Raw genomic sequence first — 19,266 nt, forward strand, 5'->3', positions numbered from 1 at the left:
TATCACTGTCTCTAAATTGATCCGATGACGTAGCATGACGTGTTCGTTCTAAACACCAACCTGTTTAAATTCCGGCGATAGATGACGAGATCCACGAAAGCTGGCTCATGTCAGCTTCATGAAAATTACTGCGAAGTACAGTTTTAAATCGGTTCAGAGGAAAGTCATCGCTCTGGCACCATTACCCCACACGTTGGCACTGTGTCTTGTTCAAGAAAATCTATCTACTTTGCTTTATACATATAAACAAACTATTTGCTTAAATCTTATTCAGAGTTTAGTTTACATAGTCAGCGTATTTAATTACGAAATATACTGTGTCACCATTCCAATAAAATGAGTCAGTATTCTAATAAAATAGAAGTAACTTTCTTAAAAAAGAGAGAGAGAAAATGTATTATTATTTAGGTTTCTTTTGTTTAATCATTAATTATCTAATAAGTTGATAATTCTCTACGATTATTTAATATAAATATTATTTAATATAAATTATTTAATATAAATTATTTAATATAAAGCCGATATAAAGCAACCAAAGAAACAGAACATATAACTCTTAAAAAATTTATACAAAATAGTTACATATTTTAAGTTTCATCGCTCATATAATTTCACAATGCATCATGTGTCAAGCAGAAAGAAAATTCTAAGAAGATATGCGCTTCAATAAACGAGAATAGAATTCTAAACTATGACGTTGATTATTAGTTTAAGAAATGAGGATTTTCGTCGGCAGAGATAACAAGTCTTCAGTTTTGGGATAAATATATTTTTCCATTGAAAATATATTTCATCAATTCAACGATTGTTGTTATATATTTATAATTCTAAGAATTTAAGAAAATTCTAAATGCCTAGATTTTATTTTAATATACTTACAAATATCTAAAAATCTCTTACAAGCATCTAAAATTTTTTAATTTAGTAAATTCTTACATCTATTTGTATGTTATCGGATTTGTAATAAATACTAAATAATAATCACAGAATGTAGTTTAAAAGTTGATAGGCTAAATCTGGGTATCGTACATCCAAAAGTGTTTGTGATAGGTTTCTGACTTGCTGACGAAACACATTTTAGAATCATAAAGTTCATCCAGAATTATCATTAAATCTCTTTCTTTCTAGTTTTTGTCAACGATATTGTTAATCGATACCATGAAGAAAGAATAATAGCACTATTTATTCTACAATCTACATAACTTAAAAAAATATTCGCATAATATAAATCGTTTTGTTCATTCAATGATTGTTTTAATTGGACCTAATTCATAAAAATGTCTATTTTACAATTAATAGGGAATCGAGCTCAAGATTTGTTCCTAACAAGGAACGCATTATTCATCGACATGCATTTTTCTCTTCATCCTATTTCGTCTCGTTCGTCCAGCATTAGACTCAACGCCGTACAGTATATTTTTGACTTGTAGTGGTCTAAAGCTATTTCAAGACGAAGCCGAATCAACCTTCTACACCAATACGATTCTTTGCTCCCACTTTCTTCTCTGGCCTCTTTGTGGGCCCTGACATCCTCCCTTTTTTGTCCCTGAAAACACTTTTTCTCTCAAGGATATTCTGTCGAGCTGTCCAGCCAAAAATATATGTATATAAGTACATATAAAATGTTAAAGAAAGAAAAGATCGCATTTGTGTAGATTATCTAAATGGCTTATAAACAGTCGAGTGAATTCATACATAGCCACTGGAAGAATAAGAAAAAAATCGTTCAGTATGATTAAACTGACACAGCTAAATGTGATTATTAATTTTGAATAATTTCTGGCTTGCGTAACTGCGAATTGTCAGTAAAATTTATTCAACATGGTTCATGGCGAAACTTCTCAATGTTCATTGCAATCCTCCTTTATTGTATTAAAAGACGAGTTTAACTGAGTTTGCAATTGAGTTTACAACCGAGATCCCATTTGCTCAGTAATCAAATTTGATTTCTGCAAACCATTGCAGAATTTCCATTCTCTAGTAATAAATTTTTTAAGTTGATTAATAAATTCTTTAAACTATTTGTAATTAACTTGCTTTTTATATAATCTATTCAAAATTATTTTTGTAAAAATTATGTTATATTATTTTACATTTCAAATATTTTCATATTTAATCATACAAATTACTAAAGCACGTATACAAAATGGCTTAAACAATAATTCCTTACGGGTCAGCGGGATAATCTATATGATGATTCAACACGCACAATCTAATCGTGGTGCGCCACATTCGAAATTAGCTAGTCCTAATTGCAAATGCCATCCGTTGCGGATAGTTGCTATGGGAATGTGTATGTATTTGTATATGTGTGTGTTCAGAGAATTGCTTACTTCATTAATTCACCAGATCCGAGCATCTGCGGCAAACATACTTGATTCCCTGTTAATTGTAAGATAGACATTATCATGAATCGAGTCCAATTAAAACCGATCAGTGAATGAATGCGACGAATCGAATATTGACATATGAATAAAACGGTGCCAACTTCTCATTTACTGATACTGCAGATATACTTTTATCGCGCATAAAAATAAAAAATCAATTTTTAAAAAATAAAAAATCAATTATTGAAGTTGAGTAATGAATTAATACCGCTGCAAAAATCGCATTAAATTTATCGTTGACTTTTTGTTAGCCACAATTATTATTCGCACGTATTTATATTTCCTCTAAAAAAAATGACAGTAGCACGTTCCAGCAAAGCCGAAAATATTGCTGTGTCAGAAATCTCATTTATCATTACCACAATCCGACGCTTTGTGTCAAATGACTTTCCCATAGTACGTCTGTCAATCAAAAAAGACGCGCCTTGCCGATATCTACGTGTGTATCTTCTCTGAGAGATCTTATTGTAATCATGCTAAAACAAGAAATAAAACATTCGAAGTTGATCGTCCATCAAAATGTAATTTTAAAGTAATTTTGTGAACCTAAAAATGGCAAGTCATGGAATTGATCTACGAAATTTACGGAACGCACACATTAAATTTATTTTTAAACATATAACTATAGATTTTTATATACGGAAAAAAAATTAATTGGATGATTCAGCAAACCTGTAACTTACTGAGCAAATTCAACATCTATAATTAAGAAGATGGGATGGTTTAACAAATCATTATTTTAGCGATTATTAATATTATTCAGTCAACTTTGCTACTTTAATATAGAAAATTGACTATCTGTATATTACGATTGTAGATTTGCTAAATTAGTGAAGTTTTCAGCTGTTTTTTTCCATGTACTGCATTAATTATAAACACCTTTCTCTTTTATCATTTTTTCTTATCTTTTGCAATAATAATAAACTACTTTTAACTTTTTTAGATTAACTATCGTTTGATTAAGATTTCCTTATTATAAATAAGGATTAAGATAAATGAAATACGTTTTATAATAAATTATGTATTCATTTTAACAATACATCTAAATTTATTGTCAAGTGCATCTTGTATTTTAACCTGACGTACACTTAACAAAGGGAGCATTTGATTGCAAGGTAAACGAATATACCTGATGTCGCATCGAATGCGGTTCTACAAGAGCTATTGATAACGTTGACACACAGAGATGCACTATCATGCGTATTAGAAACATAAGTGGTATGTCATGTTGACGTAGCCTGCGTAAACGGTCTTAAGTGCATGTACATAAAGGTCAATATAGGATAAAGATAGAAGTTATAATGCATAAATAAACGTGAAGTCATATACAATTATCCACGTCCAAATTATCGACGAATGTTTAATTCATTCAACCTTTTGTTTATTTCATTTGGTTTAATATAATATAAATTGCTCAATTACTAAAATAAAACGGCAGTAGATTAACAGTAAAGTATTATATTATTTTAAAATTAATAAAATTGATAATTTATAAATTTTTGAGAAGTTAAAACTGTTATTAAATTTTATTTTTAAAAAATATTGCTTTTTTTGTTTATAATAATTCAGGAATAAAGAGTTGAAAGAAGTAAGAACTTTTTCTCCTCATCTTAGAATTTGGAAGATAAAAAAGTAGATCTTATTTGGATAAAAGGATTTTGACAGGCAAAATAATATCCAGCTCATGTATTTTGCTCGTTTTATTATTTCCAAATCTTGCTTAGAACCTGAAGAAATTCTTTCACAATCTAATAATTAATTAATGATAATTAAGTTTAACATTAACGCCTGACAACGACGAAGTAAAGATTATAGATATATATATATTTATATTTATATATATATAAGCTAATCCTTGCCCAGACACACGAATTGATATGCAATGTTTAATGTTTACTTGTTTTCTTCCTTGTTTCATTCGTCCTATTTCATTTTTTTTTCTTTACGCGGGCATATAAATAAATTCTTATTGCTTAATATTTTCTTGTTAATATATATAATATATATATATATAGTATTATTACATATATGATGATATGTTTTTGTAGTCCCAATGATTAATATGCACGCGTTTGTGCAAATGTCTCCGGCGTGAGACATGTTATGGACGGATTGATCCAGATCACGTCATGGACGTTCCGAATTGTCGAACGGTCACCGACCCACAATATCTACTGATAAGTTCCGATGAGAGAATAATCAATTTTTCTTACTCTTTGCGATATACTCTCTTTATCATATTCCGATCGACCATCGAAATATCCGTCACGCATCCGGCAGTATTTGACGAGGCCTCAGATTGTCGTTTCAAACCTCGTCCGTGATATATGTTGATAAAACGAGAAAACATTTATATAGATGTACATACATATAATATTAAAGAAAAACAAGAAAATGAAGAAGAAGAAATGAGAGAGAGAGAGAGAGAGAGAGAGAGTCGCGATCGCCCACGGCTATGATTTTGTACCTCGCCGTAGATCGATTTTCGGAGAGGCGTGTCCACTCAAGCCCCGTCGACATACTGATTAATTATTAGTATTATTACTATTACATTATTATTATTAATATTATTATTCGCTCACTAAATATCATACTCTTATCTCTGAACATAGTTTAATGTCGCTACGGTAAAGTTATTATTCTTTAAATATCACAATAACCTTACACAGAAAGCTGCAGCTAATTTTATCATAATAATAGTTATTATTACTATTCATCATTATCCATTATTATTACTATCGGTATCGGTATTGTTATTATCTACGAATTTACGCGCGAACTTTATCTCATAAATATGTCAGATGTATTGTATCCCCCTCTTTTTGTAACGAATACGAAAGTATTACCGTTATTTTTACTACTATTTTTATTTAGTGTTGCAGTTATTATTATGCACGCACAAACTTTAGGGTAATCGTCGTCGTGTCAAGCGACGCACGCTTGCGTGAACTCGATTTTGCTGCCTGTGTACTGGGTCACTTTCGATGATTAGCGTGTGTGATTGCTCTCGTATGTGTAATTGATGAACAAAAATTGTATGTTGCCAATATAGTGTACGTTTCCCGTACTATTCAATTATTATTGAACAATATTGACACAGAATCGTTAATTACATAACCGCCAGCTTATATTCTGTTATACAATACATGTATACGTAGTGAACCCCGAGTTTATTGAGTAACATGGAAAAAAACATCTATTGAATAACATAAAAAGACACTACAAATGGTCGAGATTTTTATTCATAAATTGCATGATAAGTAATTTAAATAAGTAAAAAGATACATATAATAATAAATATTAATTTCACTAAATGTAATTGTTCACGTAAAATTTAATAATCTAAACAATTTAAAATAATTTATTTCAATTTAGACTACAAATTGCATTGTAATAAAATTTATTATTCGATTATAATAACCATCTTGCCGCATTCGTGAAAAAAAGAGAAAAATTAATAAATAATTTTTTGGATTGTGAAATTTGCAATATGTAAGACAATAATCTATAAAATGGGTTCACTATTATTATCACAATTATAAATATGTAGATTCGAGTTTTCAACACTTTGCGGACTGACTGTGCTGTTCTGTAGCGAGCGCAGGGGACGGACTAGTTTCTGCAGCTGTATGCACATGATATATATGAGAGATTAAATATAAAATTATAATCTCAAAGGTAGCGATTATACCTAAGCGAATGTGTGATCGTATTCAATCGCAAAAATAACATTTGTATTTGTCGCACCGTATTCTTCCAAAGCGGACCAAGTATAGGACGTCAATTCTCACACACTTCCGTCCGCAAAGCGTTAAATTCACTCGAGCGTCAAGTCTGTCGACCAATCAATCAAATGTGAAAAATTTTATATTTCCACAACACTTCACTAATCTTTCTTTTGCAATGACACCTGCTATTCCGTAAATAATCTTTGCAATATCAATCATTTTTACAAATAAATTGCCTCTATGTAAACGCATCGCAGGTGTTCACATAAATCTCTTGCTGTGTGGGAGGAAACCGTCTGCTACGCAACATCATACATATTTAATAGAGAAAAATCACACTGTTTCGCGTTCGAGTAATCCAAATGATCGTAGAATTCCCATAAACAACGTCGATTACGAGAGCAGAAGCGATTATTATAATAATCATTAATCGATTACGCTCCCGATTTGTAAGGATTCGCGAGATCTGCAGGCGCGTTTCTGACGATTATTCATCCGTGCGGCTAACGAGTGTACGATAACCAAGTGTAAAGAACAAGAAACGGCAAGTGCAGAGCTCAGCATGGGACTCTGATGCCAAAAAGATTGTCAAGGAAACACGCCATCAATCTCCACGTAACCAGACAAAATTTCTCCCTTCTATAGAAATATCACTCGCGAATTCGTTTTTATATACACATCATCATAACTCTCAATTTTTGTTTTCCTGAATTGAATCACAATTCAATTTCATGGTTTGCTCCCAAAATGTCATTTGTATATGCATCGTGAAATCGCGAAATTTTATACATTCAACACATTTATATATATCTGAGAATGTAAAACGAACTTCTGAAAAGATTTAAAAAGAAGTCTGCTTCTATTCTCAAACTTTAGAATTTTTTCCAAATAGTAATAGTAATTTTAATAGTAATTTTTTTCTACTAGATTTAAATTAAAAAAGTATTTATCTATGAGGATGTAAAAACTTTAAAAGATAAACAAAATGTACGTTTTAAATATACATTAAGGCAAAGAGTCTTCACGATGCATTGGAGCCAATCCTAATAAATGTCTATGCAGATCAATAAATAATTACATGTTTAAATGCACATATTACATGTACATATATACACGCATACGAGATTCACGTGATAGGGACATTCCCATTTTCCTTGAACGCTTCCATCGATGTTATATGCATAATTACACATCTCTCTCTTTCAATTATATCTCCCGCTTATCTTCCACCCAGACACCGGGCGCAAACCGAAGTCGCGTGCATACGCGCATTCACGCATGCAATACGCGCGCGATGTGAATCTAGAAACAACACGCAAATAAATACACGGACAACGTAGCTACACAAAGAGACACGTCCTTACATACATACAGACGGATACAAATGTAAGACACGGGTGTATCTATCGATTAATAAACGCCACAGAACGCTCGCGGTTGTCTACGAACGACGAATGTGGTCCAGTGCGTGCCCTTAGTTATAGCAAGATTACTTCGGCGAAACGCTCGATCATTTACTATGCCGGACGTATTTATCTAATTGCCTGGAAATAATTTATAGGTCATCTTTTAAGCTGACGTTATTAAAATCATAGCCCCGTATTACGAAAAAATAACTCATTTATTGCGTTCGATTAAAACAAATCTATTTTCCTAAAAAAAAACTAATTTAAACTACTTAATATTACATAAATATATGATTTGCAATGTGAGGAAATTAAGTGTAGTGCAGATACTAGTGAGTTGTAAGTTTGTAGAACTTACAGATCTTCTTTTCTCCTCAATAAATACTAATACATTGTATTATAATATATCGACTGCTGAAAACGTAATTCTTTTAGACTAGATAGATTTGTATTATCTTCTTCATCTTTCACTCATAGATATCATTCTTTGAAATACCCTGAGATAAGCAATAACATAAATAATAAAACAAAACAAGATACTCTAATATGGGTTCTTTTATGAAATGGAGATGGGCCCAGCATATATTATGAATGATCGATCGATTTCGCTATTTCTGATATGTTAAGAATGTAAGGGCGTGTTTTTTTATCACTTTCAAAATATCGTACGTCACTGTACAATGTATAAGTATCAAAAGCAGTTACGTGTTTTCCCTCAGGAATTCTCATTGCAAATTGAGCGATGCCGAACGATCCTAGTATCTCGAGTTACTGTTTGATCTCGTGACACGTGTGATTGTCATATTCTGTCTTTTTTTTTTTAACTGAGATTACGCATGTCGCAGCATTGACAACGCGAATTTGCCTTTGAAATATTCACAAAGTAGTTATCACGAAATCTTATACAAATTAAATATTCTCTCAATATTCGCAATGTGCATTTAATGGTCAACTGATTCTATTCCCTCGGCTCGTGGAATGTATATCAAAACACAAAATCGGTTGTCGCCAGAAGATATATCATTGAAATTTTGTTATTTTGTTCCAAATGTATGAATTATGATAGCTCGATACTCCAATATATATTGACCCTGTCAAAGAATTGCTAGTTACACAACGCTAACTTACACATCCACAACATGCTTTTTAAATGTCTGCGAAAACGCAGATTTCAATCACGCGTGGCCGATGTATATTGGACGCGATACAGTATGTGTGTGTGTGTATGTGTGTGCGTGTGTGCAGTGTCCACCTGAGCTCAGATTTATGAAGCTGAATTCTGTATCTACAGATCCATACGATCAAATATTCACAAATCAACGAACGTATCTCTCTGTAAAATAAGAAAAGTTCCCAGTTTACGGATCCATAAAGAGGGAATTTTATAAATTCAGGTCTTCAAAGATCCGAAAATGTACTGATATTCACAATTTCATACTAATCCACGTACATATGTATATATCGGCACACTCACGTATTCAGAAAGCGGAATCGGCGAGGTCTATAACAGCATGAGACTTCCACGGAACACACTATGAACACGCTAGAATAAGCTTATAATCCTAAGAATTCTCGCATGCCTCGTATAAACTGCTCCATCCGTCTCAATTTATAGGATCACCAAGAATATTAGTATTAATTTTCGTTGACAGATGGTTAAATTATAATTCATCGATTCGTAAGAATTTATAAGAAGAATTCTTCACGTTTACTTTGACTTTATGACGCTTAATGGGTATTACTTATCACGTTATTCTAAAATCAGGATAAAAATGAAAAACTCTTCTCACATATATTTCATTCACCTAATTATTTTGTCAAGGATTCCGGTTTCGCATCCGGAAATTGTGAACGTTTGGTATATACTACCACAGTTCGTCGTGTAGACATCCGTTCATATCATCATCTACTAATATTTTCATCTCATGAACGGGTTTGCCCCACACATACCCATCCAAACACACACGTACATGCACGCATGCATTCTCTCATACATATACAGACGCACAAATAATTAATTAAGCAACTATAAGTCCCGACTCTTCTCATCTCGAACGATCCTCTAGATAAGTACATACTTCGATATCCAAACATTGAAAAATCTCTTTTCTAGGCGCCCTCCTTACTTGCTCACTTGTGCACAACCTCCCCCCAAATTTGTGATCTCAATACGTAATCGTCGTTGTGAATCGATCTTGCGATCGTGGCTTGGACGGGTATAAAGGCTGCCATCGATGATTGAATAGGAATACGTCATAGTGAATAATATTCGCAAAAATCGAATCCCTTTAGATAATAAAAAAAATGATACAGTATTACGCTATGAAATTTGCAAGGAATATTAATTTAGTTTATTTTTAAAGAAGGACAAATAGAAATGTTAACATCATAAATTTGGCTACAATGATATGTAGACGGATGGAGTTAAATAATAGTTGCGTAGTTCACTGTGACAATCATCCAATCATTGCCTTTGAAATTTCAAAATAGTCTTAATAAAAAGTGTTTAACGCATGTCAGATATAGCATATCGTTATAATTGCACAAATAAATTTAGCCATTTTTCTACAGCAATATACATCAAAATATATTCTGTGACAAAATGACTGATGTAAATTCTTTTTCCGAGAATCGATGTTTAAATGTCAAAATTTTATTTTTTTTTTTTTAATAAATAATCTTTTCTTTTAATTGGTAATTAGCTTATGGGATTTAAAATCAAATTTCACTCATACTGATAAATATTACAACAATGTATTATATAGAGCTCATGCAATAATCGCTACTATTCGTGTAACAAGATGCACGAGAGAAGAAAGATATAATTGAAGTTAAAGAAGTAATTGGCGATAAATGGCATGAGCCAACTAGTTGCCGATTCTCGACTCTCTTGGACGATAATTAGGATAATCATACGCGAGAATACTTTCGTATGAAGGCGCATAGTAGCATTTTTAACTCTTTGGGATTACTTGCACGAGTCGCGTAAATAATAAATAGTCGAATAGCCTCAGGTACTTATACCTCAAAAAATATTTGTCTCAAGGGAATGCATTGAAATACTGCGCGGATTTCCGAATTTAGAGGATCAACGCGAGGATGCCGAACGATCGTGTGAGATTGTTCTTCAACTTGTTCGGGAAAATTCGAGAGCTTTTAAAAGAAATTAATCGAATTTATACTAAAGCTCAGTTAAGGCAAAAATTACAAAGCGATCTAATAATCATATCGATTCCCCTTTAACAGTCTCATAAATTAAACACAATAACCAGTCATAACATAAGAAATCAATGAATGCCCTATTAAAAAATTAATTAATTAATTAATTAATTATATTACTTATTTGACTTAATTCATGCGGAATTTTTATTAAATATTTAACTTTCTTTCAATCTCTCACATTAACTCACAATTCTTTTTACGTAGTTTTAAAAAGCATGTTTGTTCACCACACTCACATTTAACTTCAGATTTAATTTCATTTCAATTTTAGAATTCCAATTGTTAATATCTTTTTTACAACCATTCCAACGCGTCGTTCAGAAATGGTATCAATATTTCGCTTAAGCGATACCGATGTGCCCGAGCAAAGGATACCCACGTTAATCGATTACACGATACGCGCGACATAATCGTATAAATATAATATACGTGGATTACCTGAGCACGACCGGCTTCAATAAGAACTCGCAAGCCGTCTATATTTTTGCTACATAACGAATCAAACTCGCCACCAGGCTGCGACAATTGCAATATACAAATTGACTACACTCTCGATTTCACACGTACGTGCGTCGCCGAGTTGCTTAATTATTTCAATTACTTTCAATTAAAATACCACGGATTACTTCGATCTTTAATGGCTTCGAACAGACATCATATTTTTTGCCGCGCAACTATTCATAGATATTTTTAATGTAAATCCATTACTAATAAAAATATCATGACAATTATGATAGTTTCCGTATAAACAAAATTGCAACGTACGAGTACTTTAAAGTGAAAAAAAAAATACAGATGTCTGATCGCAGTTATATTCTAAGATATCGAAGTCCACGGTACATATACATATATATATATTCGTCTAGTTTCGTCTTTACTTACGTCGCGCGTCGTCAGACGGATGTAACATCAATGACAGAATCAACTAAATACCACAGAAAGCGCGTGTGATACTACGATTAACAGCTATGTAGAACAGTCTACGATTACTTAACTATCTACTCGCAATTGTTATAAAACTCCGAAAAACATCGTGACGTATTATAATCCGCCGCTAGAACGAGTTCTCGCGGTTGCTTAAGTCAATTAACAAAATCGTATTCAAATAATAAGAAAGCTGTTTTTTAGACTATCATACTTCTCTCTACCTTCACCCTCTTATTCACTCCCTCCTTTCTATAGATCATTCGTCCGGAATGTATAAACTCCCTTCCATCCTTGACACTTATCACTGATATCGGTGCGAAGCTCTGTCTATTTATCCGATATATATCGCCGCGGCAAATCCGCTTCGCATTTCGCGCGCTTTAGAAAATTGATATGTATTTTGTCTACGCATATCTTATCGTGCCCTCTCACTTTCACTTTCATTTTTGGTGTCTCGGCAATACTACTATGGTCATTACTTTCGAAGTGTGGTCAGGCTCGAAGGAGCACTTAATCCTGGTTGCCCTATATGCTCATATTTATATTATGATAAGGTACGTAGCCTTTTTTCGACGCTGGCAAATTTGAAACGTGATTTTCATAACCAATTTTAAACAAAAAAATATAAAATTCAATCATTCTATTATTTTTTGCCCGATTTTTTTAATCGTTAAAAAGTCTAATGACAATTCATCGCCATCAATTGTAAGTTTTTACCGGCGATCTCTGACTACCGCAGTGCCAATGCAATCTTTTTACTTTTCATGTGTTATTTATTGAAAAAAGTAATGGATTATGCAATATTTATCTTGATATTAATCAAACGTAAAACTTCAAATTAATATAATTTTGGATTATGGTTTTCGTATAATTTTGTAGATGTGTAGAAGCTTTAGAATCTCGAGAATCGATCCTATAATAGGATGTTCTACGAGGACGGAATCGGGATCTACGAGAGAAATTCAAAAAGCAAAGGCAAATTATAATATTTCCGTGCAATTCAAATATCTGCCTTGATTTTTCATCGCGCTATTATTATGGTAGATTGGTGCAGTCTAGCATCAGGTGGTGCATATTAACGGTTTTTTTCACAGCGTGATATAGTCTTTGTGAGGTCTATTGGTAGTCTTTGGATCGATACATTGCCATCTTTGGTGATCTCGCGTTCTTCGATCTCGCTTTCTTCCCTCTTTCAGTGAGTTTCACGCGAAATTGTTATTGTAGATCAAATTTTATAAGATATTTTTTAGTATGCAAACCATTCGAGTTGTAATTTGCCGAAGTGTACAGTGGATCAATCATGCGAATAAATGATATCAAAGCAGGAACGTGTCTTCTCGAAGGAAAAATCGTACAATCGATGAAATCAGTTTAATGCTGCAGATTTCTTAATTTTCAAAATATTTGAACATTTCACACATATCTTTTATATATATATTTGTTAATTAATTGATTTCGTAAATTGTTATATTCATGTAGAAAAGAAAGATTCCAGTGTATTTATATAGATAACATTTGTTTTCAATCCCCTATATTGTTATTAATTAATAATTGTTCATTTATATTTTATTTGTCAAATGTACGATTTTTTCCCGAGTTTTCCGCTCAATAAACGATACTTTTCGCTATTTTTCTTTCAGAATAAAAGAGCGCTATAGGGTCCCGGTCACGCTCACATTTCGCATGATTCATCTCGCAGTGCGTTGCGCAGGATTCGCTTTCACGATACTGTATTTATGCCTATACACGTGTATATTTATATACGTATATAAAAAAGAAATAAAACGGACTTGCTAGAGTAATTTTCTAGAGACGGTACAAAATATCTGATTGACATGTACTTCTCGCCCCTGTACTTTAAAAGTGTGGTTTATATATATTTCTTCTTCATATATATATATCTATCTGTAGATATATGTATATATATATATATATATATATACTTTTTCATATTTTATATTAACCTCTAATATATCCTTACGCGAATACCACTCTATGTTAATGTAATAATAGCGTACTGCCTACTGATATGTGTTAGTTCACTTGTAAAGCACTTTAAAATTCAATCTAACGATTCATCGATTGCAATCGTGAATAACGACGAATCCGCCTCTTAACGGCTAATTACAAAATAACGAACTGTTGAATACACCGAATAATGCTTTTGCCGCGCTGCATCCTCGCATCTTTCCAAGATCGATGATCATCCCTCGCGATCGCGATACTCGAGCGATCACGGTCGCGTTATCCAAACTCGTCTGTTTACATTTTTCATTAGCCTATCTTCGCTATATTTCTCTCATCTTCTTTTTTGCTAGATATTTATCTTATTCGTGATTCAAAAATTCATAGATTTTTATCTGTGGACACTGACATATTCCATTAACCCTTTGCACTCAAATGTTATTTATTCTATTTTTCTTAATTGCAAAAGATATGCATTGAGAACATTATAATACTTCTTTTTAAGAGAAGGCCAACCATGTGAAAGTCTGGTTTCAAGCGCATGAAAGTTATTCTATCCGCAATGATATGCTAATCAAGTTTTTTTTTTCATCACTCAATTACACGTTAACGCAATCATTTGTTTTTGAATATCTGAGATGGATACTCTTGTGTATGAGAATTTTAGTCCATTTTACTGCTCCTCGAATTGTAAGGCCTCGATTCGATTATAACTTAGATTATACCTCCTAAAGTTTCGTAAATTACATTTTTTTATCGCAGTGGTTTGTTAGTTAGTTGTAGCGTTAAATCCAAAATTTGTAGCATTACAAAATATCAATTTTTTATCCCTTTCGATAACCTACATTGATATGTAAAGTAGAACTCGAACGTAAGAGCACAAAGAGTTAAGTGGAAATTCGAATATTTTGCCTGATAACAGTATCCTTTTACTTTCCATTATCTCTTCTTCTATTTCTCACGCGTATATTTAGATGTATCGTGTATTCGTCAAGTCCCAATATCGCGGAGTGATTCTAACGTAGTGCTCTCCAGTCGCTTTCCGTAGAAAAATAAAGAACATACTGACGCGATCATGACTTGACGATCGATGACGACGATGATGGGAGATCAGTGGATGATCGATCGATTCGCCCGAGCACGCCGGTGGATAATCACCTTTACCAATATAATCCACTGTTTAATCGGCGGCTTTTTTATTTCTTAAGTAACTTCCATTTTCGTTAATTGCGGATACATGTAATAAATGCCCAGTGATATAACGGGAGATACAAAGGTTGGTCATGTAACTCTAGGATTCGACGGAAGCTGCGTTAAATTACGGAAAGATACTTTAATGATCGTTGTTACGACTATTTATCAAGATTGATTTATAATCTCATGTTATAATCAATAAAAATACTCGTCATGTAATCTTATTAAAAATGTAAACTTATTAAAATCATACATCAAATATAAAATGCAAATATCATTATAATTTTCTTTAGTACGTACGCATAGTTGCATGAGATTATTTATGAAAGCATTCTACTATTTAAGAATATTTATGAAAGCATTCGGCACAGAGTCAAAGAAAAATCATATCAAAAAGAAATTATCAAGATAGCTATTAATGAATTTATTAAGCTATTTCGGGAAATGAATTTTGTTCGAATACTTACTAAAAACTCGCTTCTGGCCTTTGAATTATTATGAGATCTTTAATGCGTCCTCATTGCAGCTTTCCGCCACCGAGAAAATAAGGAGAATGCGGGAGGGAAAGGGAAGTACAATAGGGCGAAATAGAGGCGAATGGGACGTATTTCGGATACGGTTGCATGTTTAGAGAAGCGCCGGGAATTTTCTCTTTGGGAGTTCGAAAAATCGGGACAAGATCTATGTGTGTAACACGCTATCGATTACAGCTTGTGACTCGACCAACAGAAAGGCACTTGGGCAAATTACGTGCCGAGTTGGCCGCCGTTTCTAACACGCGGGGCACATCACCTTCACTACTACTCTCTTTTCTTCCATCCGCTCTCGCGCGATTTTTTTACTTTATGGAGAAGCGGACGATTCAAATTCTCTTCTCGCCGTACTTGAATTTTCTTCTACAGGCTTAACCCTATGATATGTTCGCGTTCGTTATGTATATATATGTATAAGATTATTACTTACAAACACTCTCTCACCTATCATTCTCTCAATTTAATCACTTTTCCTTTCTTTCATGTTCTTTCGTACATGTTCTGTCATCATTTGCAATTCCATTTTCACTTGCATTCCTGCTCAGGCTCTCCTCTCCTCTCCTCCCTCCCCCCCCCCTCTCTCTCTCACACACACACACACACACACCACACGCACGCACGCACGCACACATATACAGGCACATACACGCACGCACACACGCACACGCACACGCACTACATCTTCACCTAGGACTTCACACTAGACTCTTTTTAACAAGATACAATAGTTAAATGTACGCGCGTTCATTTTACGCGCGCGACGCGCCGATGATAAAACATAAATACACACTTCTTAGGGCACCTTTGGTATTAAGCTTGATGTACTCATCTTCGCCTCGCTTGTTTCGTTTCAGTATGTAGAATATGCAATTTCGTGTTAAAGCCACCACCAGGATTCGCATTGTGCATTATTGTGTATTTTAATCACGCGCTAATGAGCTTAATTTTTGCGAGGCTCGATACTTATGACTATTACTTTTTCAACAATATGAACAATTTGGAAAATTCGAGCTCAATGTGACTTATTTAAGAAATTTGTCAGAAATTTGTTTCCAAAAACATCCAATAGATTTATCGTTGAATGTAAATTTCATGGTACGTGCGGATGTATCCCAGGGTGGCATGGTATGTTTGAAAAAATCTTCGCGATTGCCGCATATAAATGTATTTGTTTGTATGGGTGTGTGTATGCATGGTACATATACATGTACGTGTAACCAAATATCGCGATATGACGTGCGCGTGTAACTGCGAAGAGTGCCATTCTTCTTTACATATGTATACACATACAAGAAATAAAATCCGTTTCCTCGCTTGCTTCATTCTTCTGTTGCCTTTTCCTCGATGCTCCACCAGTCACATTTCTATCACCCCCGCCCCTGTCTCTCGCTTCGTCGTCGTCGATCGCGATCAAAGACACGGTGAAAATAAATAGTAGGTAAAGGTAGGTACGCGAATCGATAAGTTAAGTTCGTTAAAAAATATATATACCTAGGAATTATTATGTGATTATATTGGGCCCCCCGCTAGAGTCGCGCGAACCAACACGCCTCTGTTCTGCAACGTTGAAGAATTTACAAGAATTTGCCGATGTGTTCGCTGTGTCCCTTTCGGGCGGAAGAGCGAAATCTTGCCCTTCCACCCACGCTCGCAATTTTTTGCATCTCTTCTCTTCCCTTCTTTCTTGTATATATATGTATGTGTGTTACTGCTCCTGCGTCCTTTCGCTTCCCGCGATCTCTCGCCGACGAATCTTTTAACTGCTCCGACAGTGCGACTTCTTGTATGGTTCTTCCTCGTGTCTTGTTTTCCGGTGGATATCCTGTCCTAAAGCGCGTTCTGTCATCTCCTCGGGCTGCCCGATACTCTGCCTTTTTACATGCCATTGATGTCAATCTTAAGGTTGGCCGTTTTCTTGTCTCTTTGATCCCTGAAAAATTGATGCAAGCGATTAGGACAATTCATGATACGTAAGAAATCCTAACTGCAACGAGACGATGTTTTTATAATTAAATCGCATGTCATCAATATGTGAGACCAGATAAAATTTAATTCTTTTTGGAACACAATAATTCTTTAATTATGCCACTAAACATATATAACAGACATTCTTAATAATATATATACAAGAAAGAAAATTGCATCATTTTTAAGCTATAATTATTAATATTACTCAATGTATGTTCAAAGATATTGTAAAAAATTCATATAAATTTTGAATGTATCTATATTTGAAGTAGATCTAAAATCGAATTATAAACTTTCGCAATTGTCGAAAGACATGAGGATTCAAAACCAAAAGTCGAAGATCATTTCTAACGAATTTTTTAATACCGGTTCTCAATAAGTCACGTTGTGATAGTTTGAAAAAGACTCGGTCGAGAGTCCAAACGAGGATGAAAGGACAACCTACATTTGTCTTGTTACCACATGAAGAGTGTCCGCGTGAAGCTGAAGAGACGACATTGCCATTGAGTAATTTGCGTACCTCATTAGGACGTGACTGTGCTGAAAAGCGCTCTTTCACGATTTATTCAAAGCTCTCGGTCGACGAAAAGGTACACACACGGCCAAGAAAAGAAAGGTATAATAAGGGAAGCACAAGATATAGAAATATAGATAGATTGAGTTTTGTTATGTCTGAAAGAAATCTCGCAGGAACAAACAGAGATTTTATGAATAAAACGTATTTACATAGCAAGAATAGATTCAAGGCGGAGCGATGTAAATATGAAAATAAAACAACCTAAATCTTACGACAATATTTTTTCACGACGTATTAATATTGTAAAGATTTTTGAACGTAAAAAAAATTATAATATCAAAAATATTCAATATGTTAAATAAAAATAATATATTCCATTATACATAAAAAAACATTTCGTAATATAATTTAAAATATATTATGTATAGAATAAGGTGATATAATTTCGAATATGATAAAATTATGAACAAAATAAAATTTGAATCCAATTCCAAAGTTTAACTTTTTTTTCCTCTATTTGATTCCTTCCAATATCCTCCATACAATGAGATTATGTTTATCAAACTTGAACCTCGAAAATTGGATTATTTTATTTCATTCAAAATTGTACTATGTTCGAAATTGTACCATCTTACTCTATGTGTGTTTGTATATGTGTAAAGAAAGAAATACACGACGTATTAAGTAGTTCAAGAAATTTAAAGTTTTCAGTGTTTACATAAAAAGAAATTAAACGGTTTAAAGATTCAAGAAATGAAAAAGTCTTGAAAATTCTGTTAAATAAATCAATGCAAATAAATTTCAAAAACACTTAAAAACTCTTCTCCCAGAGGTAGAAAATTAAAAACTCGACTATTCAACTCAAATCTCTCTCTCTCTCTCTCTCTCTCTCGCTCTCTGTTGTTCCTCAACAATTCTATAAAAAGATTCACCTTCATCTATTAAAAGCGTAAATGCGAAAGATTTTCTGATATATACGCTTGCAGGACAGAGGAAGAGAAAATATTCATAGGATTGAATGTGTTTGCTCGAAAAAGGGCAAGAGTTTTAATTCATCGTATCTCACTAGGTGAACGTTGCGGTGCCAGACGTCTCTATAAAACGACATGAATTAACAATGACGTATTCGGCCGTGCCCAGCCCCAAGCGGACCGTATCGATCGTTTAATTCGAAAATGGGGGTCGATCCGTAGCCACAGCTTCGTTTATAGCGTGACCAATCACAACTTTTCGACGTCATGTATGAATAAACAAGTTGCAACACAATTGCAATTGGAAGTGAACGGTATCGATCCACCGATTTCAAAGAGTAAAGTCGAGTGATCTGAAACGCTCTTTTATAACGCCTCTCCGATCAATTTTTGGTGACACACTTTTGCCCTGTCGGGAATCCATTTTCAAACGTGTCGAATGGATTCT

The 19,266-nt window shown here is 33.6% G+C and overlaps 1 protein-coding gene across 4 annotated transcripts in view; it reads right to left on the bottom strand.

The window, feature by feature from the left end:
• Positions 1-4,072: 4,072 nt before the first annotated feature.
• LOC105143238 (protein couch potato) overlaps positions 4,073-19,266 on the bottom strand; it is a 101,720-nt gene continuing 86,526 nt past the window's right edge. For all 4 annotated transcript variants that reach the window (XM_087406420.1, XM_087406419.1, XM_087406421.1 and 1 more), the window contains one exon: positions 4,073-17,292. In XM_087406420.1, the coding sequence (XP_087262546.1) occupies positions 17,260-17,292 (33 nt within the window). In that variant the 3' untranslated portion in view covers positions 4,073-17,259. The remainder of the gene's footprint in view (positions 17,293-19,266) is intronic.

The sequence above is a fragment of the Acromyrmex echinatior genome, chromosome 5, assembly GCF_024713525.1.
Source record: "Acromyrmex echinatior isolate Ae372 chromosome 5, ASM2471352v2, whole genome shotgun sequence".
Taxonomy (NCBI): Eukaryota; Metazoa; Arthropoda; class Insecta; order Hymenoptera; family Formicidae; genus Acromyrmex; species Acromyrmex echinatior.